The sequence below is a fragment of the Pseudopipra pipra genome, chromosome 18 (genome assembly GCF_036250125.1).
Source record: "Pseudopipra pipra isolate bDixPip1 chromosome 18, bDixPip1.hap1, whole genome shotgun sequence".
In the NCBI taxonomy this organism is placed as follows: Eukaryota; Metazoa; Chordata; class Aves; order Passeriformes; family Pipridae; genus Pseudopipra; species Pseudopipra pipra.
This window is the reverse complement of record NC_087566.1, coordinates 6,192,495-6,211,413: the sequence shown is the minus strand read 5'-3', so window position 1 is coordinate 6,211,413 and position 18,919 is coordinate 6,192,495. Positions and strand designations below refer to the sequence as shown.

Below are 18,919 nucleotides of genomic sequence, written 5' to 3'. Positions count from 1 at the left end.
TAAAGAGAATAAATTGTTGTTTTGCACAGTCAGGTTGAAATGTGACCTTTTCTTTTAAGTATGACCAGTTATAATCTCTTTATCATGAATTTTGGCATGAATTCTAGTAATTACACCCCCCTACTGAAGTGTCAGTTCAGCTGCATGTTGTCATTTACGAGTATTAACAACTCCTTTGTGGGAGATCCCATTTTAGAAATGCTGGGGATATTTTTTGGTCAAGTAACAGACTGCTGAAGACAACTGGTGAGTTGAGTTCAATTTGGATGACTAAAATGTTGCTAGTGAGGCTTTCAAAAAGATTACTAAAGGTGGTGGATAAGGAAAGCCTAAGAGTGGTATGATAGGAATTTAAGTGTAATGGCAGAGCTTCCAGTAGCTGAAGAAAGTAGAAGACTAAAACCAAGAAAAAGCTTGTACTCAAATTAACACATTTTCCCTTGTTTTCACAGTTACAGGAATTTTTGCATTTACATCTTCATGACAGAAACCATATGTCTGGAATTGAATCATGATAATGACACTATGCATATAAATGCCTTAAAATGTGAGGCAATTGTAGAGAGACATGATTAATGTCTTTAGAAATCTTTGTCTTGAACCTCAAAAGTGCATACAGTTAGAAAACAAGTGTCTGTCTTTCAGCCTTCATAATTTTGTTATGGTTGAAATGAGGTTTAGTGGAACATGATGAGGCATTTCCATCTTAACAGGGTGTTTTGCAGTAAACAAAGTATTCCAAGTAAGGACCTCCCATGGAGAGGTAACATGCTTCTGGTTAATGCTTTAAGTGTAAAACTAGATTATTCAAACGTTGTCCCTAAAATCAAATCTCAAAGCAATATATTATGCCTTAAAAAAGCATAATCTGAGATATGTGCTGCCTCAGAGAAGGGAAGATCAACTCGTCCATTGTCACCAAGTAAATGAATGTCAGAGAAAGAGCTGAAACAGCTGTGTCACAGGCCTCAACATTTGCATGCTGAAGATATGCTCTGGCCCTCTTAGTGACTTTCCAAGCTTTCTTTCAAGACAATTCAAAGTTAAAAGTCATCCATTAGTTAGGATTGTTATTCCAGAATATTCCCAGGCCAAGTGATACAGCTTAAGGAAGGAAATAGCTAACCTTCCAGTCAAACTCCATCCCAAAGAGGATAATCTAACACCTAGCAGATTGAGGTCACAAAGCTGTATTTGGTAATTAAGTCATTTCTCAGGTTTATATATCAGATTATAGGCTTCTTGCTTCTTGTAACACTTACCAAATTCTCATTTGCTAAGTAAAGCAGGACTCTAGCAAGAGTTTCTTGAATATCTGAGAAAACATTCAGATTGTTAAGCATGTTTTTGCATAGCTCATACAACCTGTTTTTCTTTGTACTAACTGAAGTATTAGCCCAAGTTGGCTGCCAAAAGTAAGATCCTGTCTGTCTAGAATATTGCCACACAGCAACAATCAAAATTACCTTCTTCATTCTGCTATTTGTATCACAGGCAACTCAGTGGCCACTAGACTTTTCATAGCTCCATATTAGTATCCTTGCTGAGACACACAGCTCTCTACCTGTCATGAAAATCCTCACACACTTGGTGCTGCTGGGCTGAGGGAGCCTGTGAAGTTGGTATGAAATGTTTTTAATGGGAAGACAGCCCTTCCAGTGCTCACGTGCCAATCTGGTACTAGACAGTTTGATATCTATCTGGTTTCCAGTAAAGACAATGCCCAACTTCTACAGAACATCTCTTGTAGGTAGTGTATTTTGCTTTGCTCCTGTAAGGTGCTGAACTGATTCAAAAAAGAGTCAGTTCTGAAGCTGGCAATAATGCTTTCTCATTTATGGCTGAAAACAGAGTACACTGGTGCAACACACTGAAGTGTTATTTTGAAGCAGTGCTGCAGCCGTTGGAAAAGATCCCAAGTATGTCTTTTTCTTCCCTGTCCTACACCAATATTTTTCAACGAGAAACAGCCTCCTGAATCATCAAATACTCCGGAAATGTCACTGACTCCTTTCATCAATGTGCTCTTCTGTCCACTGCATGTCACAAGATCTCTTTTCTATGATTTCTTACTCTCCATTCTGTCTCTGGGTCTGGCCATATTTTCTTGAATCCAGTTTCTGATTAAATAAGGAAAAGTTCTTGGATCAAGATCCAGGACCTTACATTCATGATATAGCAATTCTGCTGAACTCCTGCATGTTAATTTTGTCCCATTTATGTAGTTTTATATTACTTACAGAGAAATGGTTTCAACATGAATGTAGGAAGTGTATAGTCTCTACCCTAAAAAGCCTATAACCTGCTAAGTAAAAGCATCTTTCAGGAGAACAGGTGTGGTTTGAACCTTCTCACAAAGGAGACATTGCAGGTTTTCTTGCTATGCCTCAGATAACTCAGTTCTTAAGCTCCTGGTTTAAACATCTCTGTCCCCAGTTCCCAGTGAGAAAGAGACACCACTCAACTTTATATGCATCCTACATGAGCTGATTATTATTGCTGTTTAAGGACTGTATCTATCAGGTTGTTCTCTACCTATCCCCACAGCAAGTATAGACTCACACAGAAACTCTGCTGATCAGTCCTGCAGAGGCAGAAGGGCAGGTAAATGTTACAGGCTGGAAAGGGCCTGCAGAGCCTCAACATCTCGGAACTTCAGTTCGGATTTGGCTCCTAAATTCTGAAGTTCTTATTTAAGTTTTGTTCTAAGTTCTATCCATACTTATGCAGGACTTCTCTAGAAGGCAAGGAAAGAGAAGTGGATCTGCCATGGTTTAAGCTGGTATTGTAACCCCTGACAGTTGAGCTTCTGAATTCAAATAACAAATTCCAACCCACTGAACAGCTTATGCTCACTTTGAATTTTTAGTGACTACATAACTTTCATAAGCACAAAACTTGGAAACAGAGTGTATAACAGAACCAGGCTTGTGTGTAAGGATAAAAACCATAACATCCCAGAGACTCCTCCAGACATTCACTGTGCTGCTGTACTTCTGATTCGGATCAATTTTTTTATTATCTTCACCTTTTCATTTAAGTAATCTATAGTCTTTCTCTGTCATGCCAAATTATAGATTGGACACATGATAAGGACTGTGCTGAAAAAGTGTGCAAGTTGGGTTGAAAAAGTAATTCTACTAATGGTGCTTGTAGATCCAGGGTACTGATTACAGAATAAACCAAAGCCTGAGAGATATCCATGGTTATGACATTCTTCACTGCATGACAGGAAGTTTCCTAATTTTGTGTCAACCACTCAAAGTAACACTGGGTATACAGGCAAAGTTAGTAGCAATGTGATATTTCTTACCTGCAGTAGTTATGCTCTCCAAGCCCTCCCTCCCCATTGGGATATTTCACAGTATTATAAGGATGCTCAAAGGTCTCATTCCAAAAAAGACAAGGTTTCCCTGCATATTGGGAAGTCTGGTTCTGAGTGCCACGATAGTCAGCCCCATTTGCTGTATAACATTCTGGGAAGAAAGAGAAATGGAAAAAGAGAAAGAATGTATACAGGTTTAGTGTTTGGTTGTTCTTCTCTCACTCTCCACCCCATCTCCAACAGAACATGTTTGCTTTTACTAATATGTTTCCTGCATTGTTTAGGCAACTAAACATGCTGGCTGGGATTTTAACTTTCTCTCAGTCAAGCCTCTATTGGAGAGATTATGATGTCATTACTTTAATAAACAATGTATAAGACCAGTGATTTACACAATGAACATGCATTTTCTCAATAAGCATTTTTTACTGTTTCCCTCTGTTTTACTCATTAGAATGACTCTGTAACTTGTTAATTTTCCAAAATTGAAATTATATGACATTATCAATCTGCCACTTATTAGCATATTACCCAAAATCTCATGTCACTTCAGCTGAAGCTTTAAATATCTGTACTTTATAAAGTGAAAGACTTTGTAGGCATGGACCTTACAAACATTTATATTCTGATTTAGAAAAATTCTTGGGCATTATTTTCCTCTGGCCTGAATTGCCTTAGAAAGGCACCTCCTTTGGTAGAGTATAATCATGATACTGTGATTTGCCACTAGAGCATTTATGCTTCCAGATTAAAAATTATGGGTCAGTATTCTTCTGCCTTGCTCATATTTTCTCCCACTTATGTTTGTTTTCCTGGCTTCCTAGTACTCAGCAAGTTAGAAACCAAAGCAGAGAATGATTTCTTTAGCCACTAAATACACTACCCATTTCTCAGCTGAACTACACATCTCATGCTGCCTGGCTTTGCTGTCTTGCTAATCACAGAATCACAGAATAGTTTGGGTTGAAAGGGACCTTAAAGGTCATCTAGTTCCAACCCACCCTGCCATGGACACCTTCCACTAGACATCTTCTGATCAAATAAATATTCATATGCATGAACAATTTTACCTTTTGCCAAAATTGCAAAACATTTTTGATTACATTATGCACTGTGAGGGTGATGAGCACGGGAACAAGTTACCCAGAGAGGCTGTAGAATCTCCATCCTTGGGAATACTCAAAAGCCACCTGTACCTGGTCCTGGACAACCTGCTTTAGGTGACTGTGCTTGAGCAGAGCAGCTGGATGAGATGACCTCCAGAGGTCACTTCCAACCTCAACCGTTCTGTGACTCTGTGATCATCTTCCAGAAATAATTGTTATAATTAATGTACCGTAAGTAAGTCCATCCTGTCTGTAACTAATACTTGCTAACATTTGTCATCCTTGCATTTATTTCAGAATAGGATTAAAATATAACAGTCCATGACAGAATTAAAACTACTGTGTTACACTGCTGTAAACATTTCTTTGTACAGAATAGCTTTAGTGGGGAAAGTCACAAATACTTCCTACCAACTGCAGGCTGTGAAACCTCCTGTTTGATCTGATAGTATTCTCTGTAGAAACCATATTACAGCTGCAGAGACGTTCTACTGCCCTGAGGGAACGGGAGAATGCTCTGAAGTGAAGTATGTGCTGATCTCAGATGTCCTTCATGAGAAGAACTTAAAAAACAAGGTTAGAAAGACCTGTGTGGCTGCAGTTGGAAGAGGGAAAAAACCAACCCACAGCTTAATACTGATATTAACAGTTCACCTTTTTTTTTATTTAGAAATACTGTGGGAGATGGAAAAATGTATTATTAAAACCATGCCTTTGAAATTAGTTTAGTCTGGGCCCACAGATATCAGAATGGTGCAATTATAATAATTATTTCACAGTTCTATTACACAGCAGATGAAAGACGATGTTTTTGTGCCTTCACTGTGCATTTTCATGCCTAGGCAAGTTAGGATTTCAATTAAATGAAATTTTGTTGCTGAAGGCACACAGAAGAGGTGTCTGCACAGCCATTAATGCATCTGCTATCATCTTTGGACAGAAAGCTATATAATTTAACAAAAACAAGCTTCAGGTCAATACTCCTCCTTACTGTAATTTACCTGACTGCCTCAGTCATGCAGGTGGGCTGCATACATTTACTTGAAAATGCAAATCTGAGTTTCCAGTATTCAAGCCACCACAGGTATTTGTGTAAACATATGAAAAAACCCACTGTAAAGTCACCAGTGTTGCAACTTTCTTCAATACCTCTCTTGTTCGGCAGTTAATATAAAAGCTTTTGTATGTTATATCTGAAAAATATAAGCTGATGAATTTAGCAGAAAAGAGAGGAAAACATAATCAAACTAGATCAACAAAATAATGTACAGAATAAAGAAGCAGTTGAGAGAAGTGATAAACACATCCAGAAAAGATGTCTACGTCAGCTTTGTACTATTCCTTTTTTTTTTTTCTTCTCACTTCTAAATGAGAAGCAATATATACTAACATCTACTCAGAAATGCAAGGAATGTTACAATACCTGAATGAGATCTGGCACACAAACTAAACTGAAGTTGACATCAGTCCATTTTAGGATCTGCTAGGACTGGCCCATGCTTTAACTCGCAGTAGCGACTGACTTACATTTTCATGTCAGCTTTTTTTAACTGATTTTCTTCAAACTTCATTGCACCAGGAACAAAAGGAAGAGTCAGATCTCTCTTCATTCCTCTTAGCTGTAGCTTTTTGTTCCCAGGACAACAGGTAGCTGTATCAATGCCTCCTGTGTTCTTTTGCAGTATCAAGAGATTTGGGAAAAATGTGCCAGCTGAGCTGTAGTGAAGCTCCCCTGGCTCAGTTACCATCTAGATGTGGAATGGGGAGGCAGTGACATACCATGCAAAATCATTGATTATCCCCAAAACACTGAAATGAAAACTTTTAGTTATGGAATTTAGTAGCTGTTACCAAATGAAGTACATAACTTTTGTGTACCAGGGAATTTGCTAGGAAATGTTCCTTTTGTTAAGGATTAATAATGATTTTGCCAGAGCACTGGAGTTCAATCTTTTCAAATAAATATTGGCACTTAAAAAATCAGGTCAGTTGTCCTTTCTATGCTCCCTCCTGGCTTTTTGTGCACCTGCTCACTTGCTGAGCATGGGAAACTAAAAAGTCCTTGATTCAGAGTAAGCACAACTTGGCAACAACTAAAACATTGTTATCAACATTATTTTCATATTCAATACAAAACACAGGACTGTAACAGCTACTAAGAAGGAAATTAACTCTCTACCAGCTGAAACCAGGACACAATCCTACCTTCTTTTACCTTGAACAGGCAGCTTTGAGATCATCTGAGATACATTTTGTACAGTTTCCTATAAAATTCCTAGTAGCATAGTTACAGATCTCAGCATATTCAGTATCTTGGCAGTAAACAGCTGAATTCTTCTATTTGTCACATGCAGTGATTTCATCTTATTTTGCTGCATGACAGCCAAGACACTACCTTAGCAATCTCACCATGAAATTAATATTCCCAGTGTGTTGAAGGTGCAAAGTAAATGTTTCACCTTCAGACAGACCACTGTCCTCTCTATTTCAAATCCATGGGCACCACTTTAAAAAGTCCTATGAAATTCTGGAGAACAGGAGGTTAGAAAGGTTCCACCCTACTTTTCATCTTGCACCACTGGTGCAATAGTTCCGTGAAAAGATGAGCTTAAAAAAGGTCAGTCAGATCTGTCTGCACAAAACTAAGTCAGAAGAGGTCATCTGAATTAAACAGTCAGAAAAGACTGGACTGAGCACTATTGGTAAAACTCTTGGGCTTCCTCAAATTACCTGGTTTCTCTTTGGTAGATTATGAAGAAGGGAGGGGGGAAAGAGTAAACCAAGCAGCAACAACCACCTCTCTACTGTTGTGGCACCCACTGGATCCAGCTGCCTTATGTTGACTGATATGTCCACAATACTTTAGGCTATGAAGCCCTTCACTTGGAACCCAACGTCAGAACTGTGACTCAAGTTCCATAAATTTTGGCAAGCCTTATTCCTTAAAGTTTTCCAAGACTATGATAAACTATGACAGAACTTGCACTGTATCCAAGTCCTCTCCCAGTGGAAGAACAGACACTTGGTGGACACTAAAGCTCACAGCTTCCTAGAAGGCGTCAGTGCCACTGTTCTTGATAGATTTGCCACATGGTTTCTGTTCACACACCCAAGGCTCAAACTATCCTGTCAGCCATAAATCTATATTAAACCCCAGTGTTTCAGACAAGACACAGAGAAAGCTGTGACCACTCAAATCTTGAAGTGCCCGATCTCCTCATATTTCTAAGATCTTACTCAGCTGTGTTTCAGACATAGTCTGAAGTAGAGGCTTATGTCAAATCTGTGATTAGAATCAGTGTCTGTGATGATTTCACTCTATTAACTGCCTAATGACCCTGCTGTTTCTACTGTTTCATGAGAATGTCTGTAAACAGAATTAATCAGAGATTAATCAGAGAACCTTTGCAGTGGTTCTAGTCATGAAAAACTGGAAGGTTCAAACAGGTGCTGTTCAGGATAATGAGCCTTGGTAAGAAAACCTGGACAGAAGTTTGTTGTCAGGGCTGTTTTGTTTTCAACATATCAGGTGCCATGGTTGATAGAAAAGTAATTTTTTTAAATGAATGCTGAGATTAGGTAAGTATGTATTAAGTAGCAACTGCTAGAAAGAAAAAGCAGAAATCAAGACTAGGGATATTGTCCACTATGAGTGAATGCTCGGTGTGGGATACAGGTTCACAATTAGTTTTATTAGAGCCAGATCAACATTTGGAAGATCAAACAGCAGCTGTCGTAGAAATTTTTTCCATCTGTGTCGGTTTCTTCTTCAATGTAAGGACCTTACAATGATCATTTGCCTTTGTTACTTTGGGACTGTATGGCTGCCTGCACTCCACATGGGCGCCACTTTAGAATCGTTTGAAAAATTAAGGTAGTGCAGACTTTTCTACTGAATGAGGCACTGATGATAAATCACTGACATTTCAGAGTCTGCATTGGCTTCCAGTGATTTCCTACGATGGACTTCCAAATATTGGCTTTAATCTCTGAAGTCCTTAATGGCAAGAGGCCCAGTTACCTGGGAAATTCTCATTTTGTGCCACATTATCACAGACAGAAATAATACAAACATTTTATCTGTGCAAATGAGATGAAACGCAAAGCAAACAGCTATCTACTTCTCAAACACTCCTCCTTTTGTGGCTGACAAGTGGGAAAACTTACAAATCTTCTAAGCATTCTTCAAAGTCTGCATTCTCAAAGACATATATTTAGTGACATTACAAATTGCAGACTGAAGAGATGGAGATTCCAGGATGGTTTAAATGATTTCTTAGAGTACTTTGTAAGTTTGAGGCCTGAACGTAGCTTTTGAGACTGAACACTCAGAATGACAAACTTGTTCCTATTCCACTGGAGAGAAAAAAAAAACCACCTACACTTGCTTTGTTTGTTTGCTTTACATTCTGGAAGCTACATGGAGTGCTGACTAGTGGCCAGACAGATTGACAATTATCAACCAGAAACTAGTCTGCCCAAGCCAGAAATTATCCTACCAGCTACTGTCCAAAAGCAAGGTTTTCTTTTAAAAATCTGCAGAGTAATGAAAGATAAATGAAAGTGGCTGCTATTTAAATCTTGGGTTTCATTAGAGTGCTGTGATAGCCAGAACATTAAATGCTCTGCAAGGTTGGACCAAAAAGTAAAGGTTCATTGAATTTACATGCTGTAACTAACTGCCTGCTCGGTTCTCTCTCATTTTTCTTACAGCCTTTTAGAACAGTCAGAAAAATGCTTAAGCACAATATAAGGATATGAAACCAAATGTGCCAAGTCCAATAATGACTCGGTGTCAGCTGCTTGATGCATGTGGTTGCACAGTGTTGTGAGAGTAGTTTTAAGTCATTCCCATTCAACCTAAACTGTTCTTCTAGTTCTTGCTGGAGACTGCAATTTGAGCACTCCTCCTTAAATGAAAGCACTGTATCTAGGTGCAGATGGCAACAGTTACAGGCACTAACCAGATGCTGCAGTCTCTAATTTGATTGAAAGGGTATAATTAGACAGCAGAAACACTTCAATGAGAAAGTAACGCACAGAGGAAAGGACAGAAACCACTTAACTGATGCCAAGATACCCCGGCAGTAACAGAGGCAGGGGCCCATGGATGGAAGGGGCAGAACACCACACTACCTTCTTCAGATGAGAACATTTTTGTTTCCCTGGAGATGCAAATAGGGATTCTATTATCATAGGTTGCCACAGTTCTTCATGTGGGAACACTGATTAAAACCAGAAGAAGCTTCAGGAGATGAAAGACGCAAATATGGCTTCTGTGGTCATTATTAAAAATATTTTTAGCATTGCAATGGTTTTCTTTGAAGATGCAGTTTTATCGATTGAACCAAAAGTTCATTTGCATACTATCATATGATTGGTCAGGGGAAAAAATATTCCATATTATGCTATGATGCAAAATAAACGCTTTTGGGAAGTATAAGGCAGGTTTAGACCTACCCAAGTGAAAAAATAGTGTAGTATTTTTACATTTCAATACTTTTCTATTCCAATTTATACTAATATAACACAAGCCCTCACTGAAACCATCAGACTTGTGTACCTATACTGTAACATTAAAAAAAACCCAAAACACAACAGTTGGTATAAGCTAAAGAAAAAACCTCAGGAAAGAATTGTCTTTGTTTAAAATTGTTATTTTCAAAATTGCTAGAAAACAATTTGGACAACTCCCCATTTGGTAAATCAGACAGTTAAATTCTGATGTGATGCTATGAGGGCACTTGGTTAGCTGATCATTTCTCCTTTACAATGTAGGGACACTCCACAGGTATTTTAAAAATCGTATCTTGCTCATTCTACATATTCACACATGCTGACATACAATTGTTGAAAGTCCTCAAATGCAATAATTTTTGCTGGTCAGAATGAGAGACTTATTTAGTGTTGGTCCAAGACAGAGAGTAGCCACAGTGAATATTTGAATTATGCCACCTGACATTTGACCAAACCTTGACTTAAGTCTGCCTTGTAAGAATGTACATTCCTGGAAATGTAGAGACATGTGAAGCTCCATACTTGTGTTCCCCGGCAGTGTGTGAGCTCTTATATACATGAATTTGCTATCCTTGTGAAACTTTGATTACTAATCTTCAATCTAATCTTTTTTTTTTTTTTTAATAACATTAAACACTATCTGACTGGCCAGACCCTTTCTGTAATATGTTGGAAGCAGGCAAGTTCGGATATGCGCACGAGAGGCAGTCACCATTATTTCTAAATGCTTCAAAGTATGCATTTTGTACATCTTTTCTTTCTGTTTGCACAACACAAACATGCTATATTAGCTAGAGCTTTGCAGCTGCTGGCTGGTCCTCAGCCACAAGATGCAAACACACTTGCCTGTCTTGTAATTCTTTATCATTGGAAGTAAGAATGCATGATGTGGCCCCATAAGAATTTCTGTTCCTTAATACACCCGTTTGTTTTCTTTCTTTGTGAAGATTTAAAACTGTTGTTCCATTGTTAAGTGTGGCAGATTGAATCCCCTTGGTAATTTTATCAGGATGGGCCACAGCCACTGTGTGGATGGAGAGAGTGGTCAGTTGTACAACCTTTACGGTGTGATATGACAAAGAATGAAAATTTTGCAGCTGGCAGCATGTAATCCCTGCCTCCCTCCCACTTCTTTGGCTCCATCCTGCTTAAATCCATTCACATAGCTCTGGATTTTGAGTTATGCTCTATGCATGTACAAGCATGATATGCTCAAGTGTCTGACTATTTCATCTTCTATCTGCCTGGTTAGAAACAAGAAGAAACAAAAGAATTGCTTTTTTGAGTATTTCCATGACACTTGCTCATGGCATATCAACTAGAACTTCTTCTCTGGATCAGCAAGACATGGGCAGAATAAGGTGACAAGAGACAAGGTTTGTTAGAGAAGGCTGAAATAACAGCTCAAAGGAAAGACTCAGCTAGGAAGAAAACCAAAGACATGGTAACCAAGTATTGCAAAATGGAAAGAAAACAGAAAAAAGAAAAAGAGATTGATAATACATTCCTGATAGGAAAATTAAATGCATGCTATAAATACAAAAACTAGAAATTATAACTTATTGCACTGGCGATATAACATTTGTTCACCAAAACTAACAACTGCCAAAGGCATTTCCATCTCTTTGTCCTTGTAACTGAAAACTCACCAAATTCAGTCCTTTAATGTCAGGCAATCTATTCACTCACCTCTCATTTCTGATTCACTCAAAAGATGTGGTATGGCTGAAGTTTGAATGAACAAATGTCAGTGTCTGAATGCAGAAATGTCAGGTGTTTGAATTAAGAGAAACTTAGACATCACACAGCAAAGCAAAAACAGTCTGTGAAAAGTAGCGCAGTACTATGTGCAAAAACAATTGTTAACCCACTCTAATTTCTGACAGTTGGAGTAATTTTACATAAAGCAATTCCAAAAGTTTCTTTCCTCTTAGCAAATGATGGTGGCACAGTCAGTATTTCGACTGCACTTTACAATAAACTTATTAAGACATGCATTTTAAAAAAAAGGAATAGGTATTAAAAACACACCATATGACAAACTGCCTTACAAAAGCAATAGTAATTTCAGCATTCTGCTAGCTTCAGGTGCAACCTGACACAGCTGATCCCATTTCAGTTCTGTGGGATTAAGGGTCAAGAAGATCCTGATGTAGTTTGCACAGATTAAGAACTCTGCAGATTTTGTACGTGCCATACAAATTACAGGTTGTTGCTGAAATGCAGATTTGCATTGTTTTCAGGTTCTTTAGCAGAAAACACATAGATGGCAGTGGTTTCTAGATCCATTCTCCCTTGCTACACCTTCATTCAGAGGCATTATATATTCTTCCCTCCTCCCCTGCCCCAGCTGCTTGTGCTCAGGCATCTCTGTCCCCCTTTGTGACCAAACATTCACACTGGGATATATCCTCCACTTGCTGTCATGCAGCCTGCTGTGAGGAACATGGTCACACATGGAGTGTTCTGTCCACAGTTCTGCACAGAAACCTTACAAGCAAACATTCTTCAACTTAAGCAATGGAAGGGAGTATGTACTGTGTGCATCAAACATATCCTAATGGTACTGGGAACAGACTGTTTGACATGGTCTAGATATGTCCCAGTCTAGGCAGCTCTATAAACGGTTATCTAAGAATACTTTTATGTTTTACTCACTTCAGGTAACTTCTGAGTTTACGAGAAGGTAAAGGTAAACTCAGAAGAGTTCTCTTCCTGGTAGAAGGCTTTTTATTCCCCAAAAAAGTCTATGTAAGTATTTTCCAAATCTGATAAAGTGCATCTACAAAAACTTGATAAGCAAGTATGTGTTCATGGCAAGAAGAACTGGAGCAAGTTCTACATACTAAGAAGGATCAGCAATTAGAATACACGAAATGTATCCAGAGTGGACACGCATCTGATGGCTGTGACACCGTGATCATCTGCCACTTCAGATCTTGCAAAGAATGACCACTGTTTACCAGAGGAGAACCGTGGTACTTGAAGTCACTAAAACAAATGAAATGAGGACAAAAGCGCGTAGAGAAATTTTAAGTGAAAAATCACACTAACGGGTAGTGAAGTTTCAGGCTTCCCAGACTCCCTGGCTGAACGAGAACCTAAATGGTCAGAGAAGTCCATGCTTGCCGGGGAGCTGGGACAGCACACCGCAGGCAGGCGAGACAGCCACCCTCCAAGCTCTGGCTCTGCAGCCCCGATTATGCCCTGCTGCCACCGGTTTTTTCATTTCCCACTGACACACACTGAGTCACACTCTCCTCTCCCTGCAAATGCCTCCATTCCACAGATCTACCTATCAGACCACTTTCATAGAGAGATGTGCTGCTCCTCTTTCTCTCACCTCATGCTTCCATACAGTTTCCGAGCTCCCAGCTCAGCAAGCACAGAGAGCGCCTCAAACACCCGCAAACTCCACACAAAAACACTCCCTGCGTGTTTGCACGAGCCGCCTCGAGCCCGGGACCACCGGGCGGGCAGGAAAGGACGTCGTCGCGACCTCGAAGAGGCGCTGCCGGGCGGCAGAGCCCTTCCGCGGGAGGCTGCGCGCCAGCCGCGAGCGTGCGGAGCTCGGGGCGAGGCTGCCCCGCTCCCCCTCCGCCCGGCCCTGCGAGGCGACCGGGGGCAGCCCCCAGCGCGCCCCCCTCCCGGCTCCCCGCGAAGCGTCACTCACCGGACTGCAGGGGCTCGCGGCAGCAGCTCAGCGCCAGCCCCGAGAAGGCCAGGACGGCGGCGAGGGCGGGAGGCTCCATGGGCAGCGGCCGCCGGGCCGCGCGGCGCCCGCAGGACGCAGCCCCAGCGCTCCGGGGGTGGCAGGCGGCCGGGAAGAGCGCAAAGTGCGGGAAGCGGAGGCCCTACAGCATGTGTCCTGTAAGTGCGCCCCGGCGAGGTGCCGAGTGGCAGATGAGGGATCCTATTACCAGCCATGTGACAGGAAAGGATAGAGACCGACATCCCAACCTGCTGCAGCGCGGGACCGCAGAACTGCCGCTTCCACTCCTGACACCGACAGGTCCGGGCTGTCGGCGTTCGCCCCGGGGCAGCCAAGGGGCTCCGCGGGGTTCCCCCCGCAGGCCGGGCTGCCCCGCCGTTAGCGAGGCAGGGCCCCGGCGACCCCCCGCCACACACGCACAGTGCTCCAGCCCAGCAGCGACCCACGCCTCGCTCTCGTCACTCCCCTCTGCCCTCTCGCACCCCGTGTCCCGCTGCGGCCGCCGAGGAGCCCGGGCAGCCGCGGCCTAGCGCCCTCAGCCGCCGCCCCGGCCCCGCGCCCGCCCTCAGGCCGGCGGGGGTCCCTCAGGGGCTGCCGGAGCAGAGCGCTCCGCCGCTGCCTCGCTCTCATCTCCGGGAGCCGCGGGGCACGGACGGACACGACACAGGAAGAGGACGCTGCAAACTTCGTGCTATTCCCTTGCGGCTCCCGCTCACGGCAGCCTTTCTGAGGGACGCGGACACGGGCGGCTCCGCTCAGGTGTCCGCGCCCGCTGCTGTCCGGGGCGTCGCTCTAAACCTGAACCGGCACCTCCGGCCCGGCAGAGGTGACCGGGCGGCGGAGCCGTGCCCGCAGCGCGCTGGACGGACGCGGCCCGGCTGCAAACCCCCCTCGGCTCCGGGGGGCAGAGCTGCCGCCGGGCGGGCACGGGGAGAGGCCGCTCACCGCCTGGCACACGGACAGAGACGCGAGACATCTGCGGGCCGACAGGGGCACAAGGACACACACGCGCACACATCCAAACCTTCGGACACGCGAACCCCGAGCAGACACCCACGCCTACAGTGGAACATCCAGAGCGACAAACAGGAACATAGAAGCTGAGAGACCCCTGAACCGAAAGAAGAGGAGCAGCGTTGCTTTGTGACAACAGTGAAGGCACATGCAGAAAGATAGGGTTTGGGTTATCAGAGTTTTGTCTCATCTACGTGCAGACAACAAAGGACAAAACAAAGGTGGTGATGTCAAGCTATTGTCTAAACATATCCAAAGTCTTATTACCTGACCTGTGAGACATCTTAGCAATGGCAGTACAGCTTTGCTGAAAAGCAACCAACAGAAAAGAAACCACACTAACAGCAAAGTTGCTTTGTCAGGAAGGAGGGCAAACGTTGTTATTCTTGTAGCACCTGTACATCATTGCTGTGTAATGAAGTGGCACCTTCAATTAACCATAAAGGGAGAGAGCAATTTTCTACTCTGAGAGGGGAAGCAATAATACGGTTTGTAGGCCTTAACTGTTGTATCAATACATAGTATGGATATATTTCACTTTTAGCATGCAGAAACCTCCCATCACATAAAGCTGTAGGGTTGATTTTGAGAAGAAAAACATTCCTTTTTTTTAAAAAAAAAAAAGAAAAACATTGAGAAGAAAAAAGATTCCATATAATAGCATGGCTTTACACAAAAATTTAAATCTAAATATTAGTTAAATTTTTAATATTCAATAATTTTGAGCTGAATTCCTATTGAATGTAATTTTTTTAAGCTGATGAAATATTGAAAAACCATAGCAGTGTTCTGTTACCTTGGTGCTATGGTTTTTTTTTTTCCTTTTTAATGATAAATGCAGAAATATTTAGTTCCTCCTCACACATACAGTCTTCTCTCCAAGGACTGGGATCCCATTGTGCTCCCATTCACTCAATTTCAATTCCATTTTATTTGGCATTCTGTTCCTTAAGGACACTGGAACAGAGAAGGCTTACAAATTTATAACAGTGTATTGCTAACAAAGCTCACAAAATCAACCATATCTCCAAAAGCCATTTCAGTCTTCCAGCATTCCTAAGCCAACCCACTTTCATTCACTATGCTGCCCTCTTTCTCCACCAATCAGTTGCACACACAATCGATATGTGTGTATACATCAGTTGCACTGGTTTTTGTAACTGTAGCACACTGGCCCTGGAGAACAAGTTCATTGCCAGTGATAATCCCCCAGATTTCTTTCAAAGTTCTTTTTTTTTTTACAAGATTTTTTCTTTCTATTTGTATTTCAACACTGTATTCAAGGTCACTCATTCTCATTTTGTAATTTTCTTTTTGTGGTTTATGGTCTCTGTATACAAACAACAATGGCAACAGCAATGGCAGCTAATAAGTAATGAATAAATAATTTTATATTTCATAACACATAGTCTGAGGCATTTCTTTCAATTTGTCTTGTGCCCATTATAATGTAAAATCTATAGTATTAATTAATTTAGTTTTCCTGTACATTTGGTACAGGATAATTTTGGTACAGGTATAGTTTGTCCTTGCTTTTTGAAACCACCACGATTTTCCAGTAGTCAATAAGTTAAAGACCTTAAAAAAACAGACAAAACAACCTGCAAATGTTAGCAATTCTTACATTGAAAAGAGCTGAACAATATAGAAATTACTTCAGAAACCCTTTGGGTTGTAGATAAAAGCAAAGGGTTTTTTTCCTGAAAGGATTCTGTACAAGGCAGTAATTCAGAAATCACTTTTTAATGAAGATAATGAAACACAGGAAAATACATCTAGATACAAACAGTGCTCATGTTGTGGTTGTTCAAGGAAAGCACTGCAAGTTTTGCAAAACATTTCCAGTGCAGCTAACAGACTTTTTGTTTTGAAGATGGACTCTAATTTGAGAGTTGAATAAAGATGGATTTTTAAAAAGTCATTCTACACTAATGTGGAAGAAAACATAATTTTCCGAGTACTTCCCTTCTCTCCCTTCCAATTGGATCCTTTTAAAATTAGGTGAGAACTGAAACAAAAAGTTCACTTTGAGTCTGTGTTCAGAAACTTGTCAAAATATAAGAATGCTATATTTAAATACTGTCAGTATCTCTCCCTCTCTGCTAAAAAGAACCCCAAAAATCTGTAAATTCAACCCGACCTGCCAGTAGTCCATCTGTCTGTGCATCCACTTTCACATCTCTCTAAGCCTTACATGGCCCCAGAGAAGGCAAATGTTTCCCTGACAATTGCTAAGATAGCAGGCTCTTATTCTTTCCATTTTACCAGCTCTCCAGTAAAAGATGAAAAGCGCAGAGAAATCATGAACTCTCTCAGTTTTGTCAGAACTCTGGTTCTGCTGGCAAAGATGTGACAGAAGAAACTAGTGCCTGTAACTTTGAGACTAATGCTTTCAGAAACATTGTCTTTTGCTCAGCCTGCCATAATGTAATGTCAGGAATTTGATTAGCATTTCCCATACAATTCAATACTCATTATATTGATAGCAGAAATCAAATTATATAGTACAAAATGATACCATTGTTTGTGTTTGGAAAGTCGGTATTTGTTGCTGTGGATGATTTAAGCCTCTGCTGCGCTTTTTCTGTATTTCATTAAAAACTCCGCTGGAATTTCATTGTCTCTTATTCTACTGGAACTTCTGAAACAAGTTTCTGGTTTCCTTTGTGTCTTGGAAGAAAAAACAAAGTTAAAAAAACCCAAACAAACCAAAGGCTTAAGATGAGTAAAAGTAGTTACCATAGAACGAGGTTACCTTAGAACAAAGTGAGAAGAATATTGGGGTTTCTTGAATAGTCGTATTGCAACAATTTTAAAAGTACCAGTTCTGTGTAATTCCAGTGCATACCACCCCAAAGAACAGTATCCCTCCCCTGTTGTACAGTGCTGAAGATTCAAAATATTTAAATTACCATAGAATCATAGATTGGATTGGAAGGGACCTTAAAGATCATGTAGTTCCAACCCCTTGCCATGGGCAGGGACACCTTCCACTAGAACAAGTTGCTCCAAGTCCCATCCAACCTGGCCTTGAACACTTCCAGGGATGGGGCAGCCACAGCTTCTCTGGGTAACCTGTGCCAGGGCCTCATCACCCTCACAAGGAAGGATTTCTTCCTAATATCCAATCTAAATCTACCCTCTTTCAGTTTGAAGGCATTATCCTGGCAAGGACAGTGACGTGTTTTTCAAAAAAGATAGTAGCAGAAAAATACCATGTTTGATTTCTTTGTTGATGAGAAAAATTAATGAAGAGGTCATAACAGTTGCTATTTCTTTAGGAGGTTCATTTGTGTTTTCAGTTTAATTGAGGCTTACCTCTCCTTTCTACATAAAAAAGTCAGACGTGCCAGGACTGCAACACCAACTATTCCAAATACACAGCCAAGAAGAATTAGTTGTTCAATAGCTGAAAAACAGACCAATGACAAAAAAAAACCAGAAAGACTTTGATACATTTATTCATATCTGTTTGAATGCAGTCACAAGATGATTTTTGAAATTGTATATACAATTTTTCTGTTCTTTTTATTTGTGGAACAAACTGCCTGCCTTGGCATGGGGGTTGGACTAGATGGTTTCCAGAGGTCCCTTCCAACCCTAACTATTCTGTGATTCTCTGAAACTGGTACAAATCAGGAACTCACAGAACTTCTGCATTTGACTGTTGGGACAGGTGGCTGTAAAGCTGTTGTAACTCAAAGAAAGGGTGGCTAGTGGTTAATATGTAATCATCATCGTGAATGTACAATATTAATGCAGAACTGCCAATCCCTGAAACTGGATTTTTTTCAATCCTTTGTCCATATATTGCTAAGATTTTGATTTTTAGCTGGATGTTACTTGTGATTTTACTAGAATCTCCTTTTTGGTTGTGCTTGGATGGTTTCTTTGTTCTTCCTCTGTGATACTGTGTGAAGAGAGGTTGCTGTGGTACTGGCAAGACTTGCAGTGGGATTGTAATTAGAAGCATAGCAAAATAATTATTAGCAGGGGACTTCCATGGAAATTTTAATTCAAGAAAGCAAAACTCAAAAGCAGCAATATGCAGGCTCAACAGCATAATTTGTATTTGAAGTTTCAAATACTGAAGTGGACTTTGCAAAATAACTGGCATTAAATTTTCTTGTTTCTGTCTCTCTTCCTATCCAGTTTTCATAATATCAAATAGTAAGGAAGGTCTTTGTTGCAATCAGATCAATAAAATTCTTTCATACCTTGTTGTTCTTTGTCATCTTTCAGGAA

The 18,919-nt window shown here is 40.9% G+C and overlaps 2 protein-coding genes across 7 annotated transcripts in view; both read right to left on the bottom strand.

Moving 5' to 3' along the window:
- Positions 1-14,782, bottom strand: part of KREMEN1 (kringle containing transmembrane protein 1) — a 34,098-nt gene extending 19,316 nt beyond the window's left edge. The window contains exons 1-2 of the mRNA XM_064674832.1: positions 13,622-14,782; positions 3,314-3,476 (exon numbers count right to left, since the gene is read on the bottom strand). Coding sequence (XP_064530902.1) covers positions 3,314-3,476; positions 13,622-13,700 — 242 coding nt within the window. The 5' untranslated portion in view covers positions 13,701-14,782. The remainder of the gene's footprint in view (positions 1-3,313; positions 3,477-13,621) is intronic.
- Positions 3,362-18,919, bottom strand: part of SUSD2 (sushi domain containing 2) — a 32,254-nt gene continuing 16,696 nt past the window's right edge. For 3 of the 6 annotated variants that reach the window (XM_064674817.1, XM_064674820.1, XM_064674816.1), the window contains 2 exons: positions 17,993-18,083; positions 15,297-17,344 (listed from right to left, as the gene is read on the bottom strand). In XM_064674817.1, coding sequence (XP_064530887.1) covers positions 17,299-17,344; positions 17,993-18,083 — 137 coding nt within the window. In that variant the 3' untranslated portion in view covers positions 15,297-17,298. The other 3 variants (XM_064674819.1, XR_010435064.1, XM_064674821.1) reach the window with 3 other exon arrangements.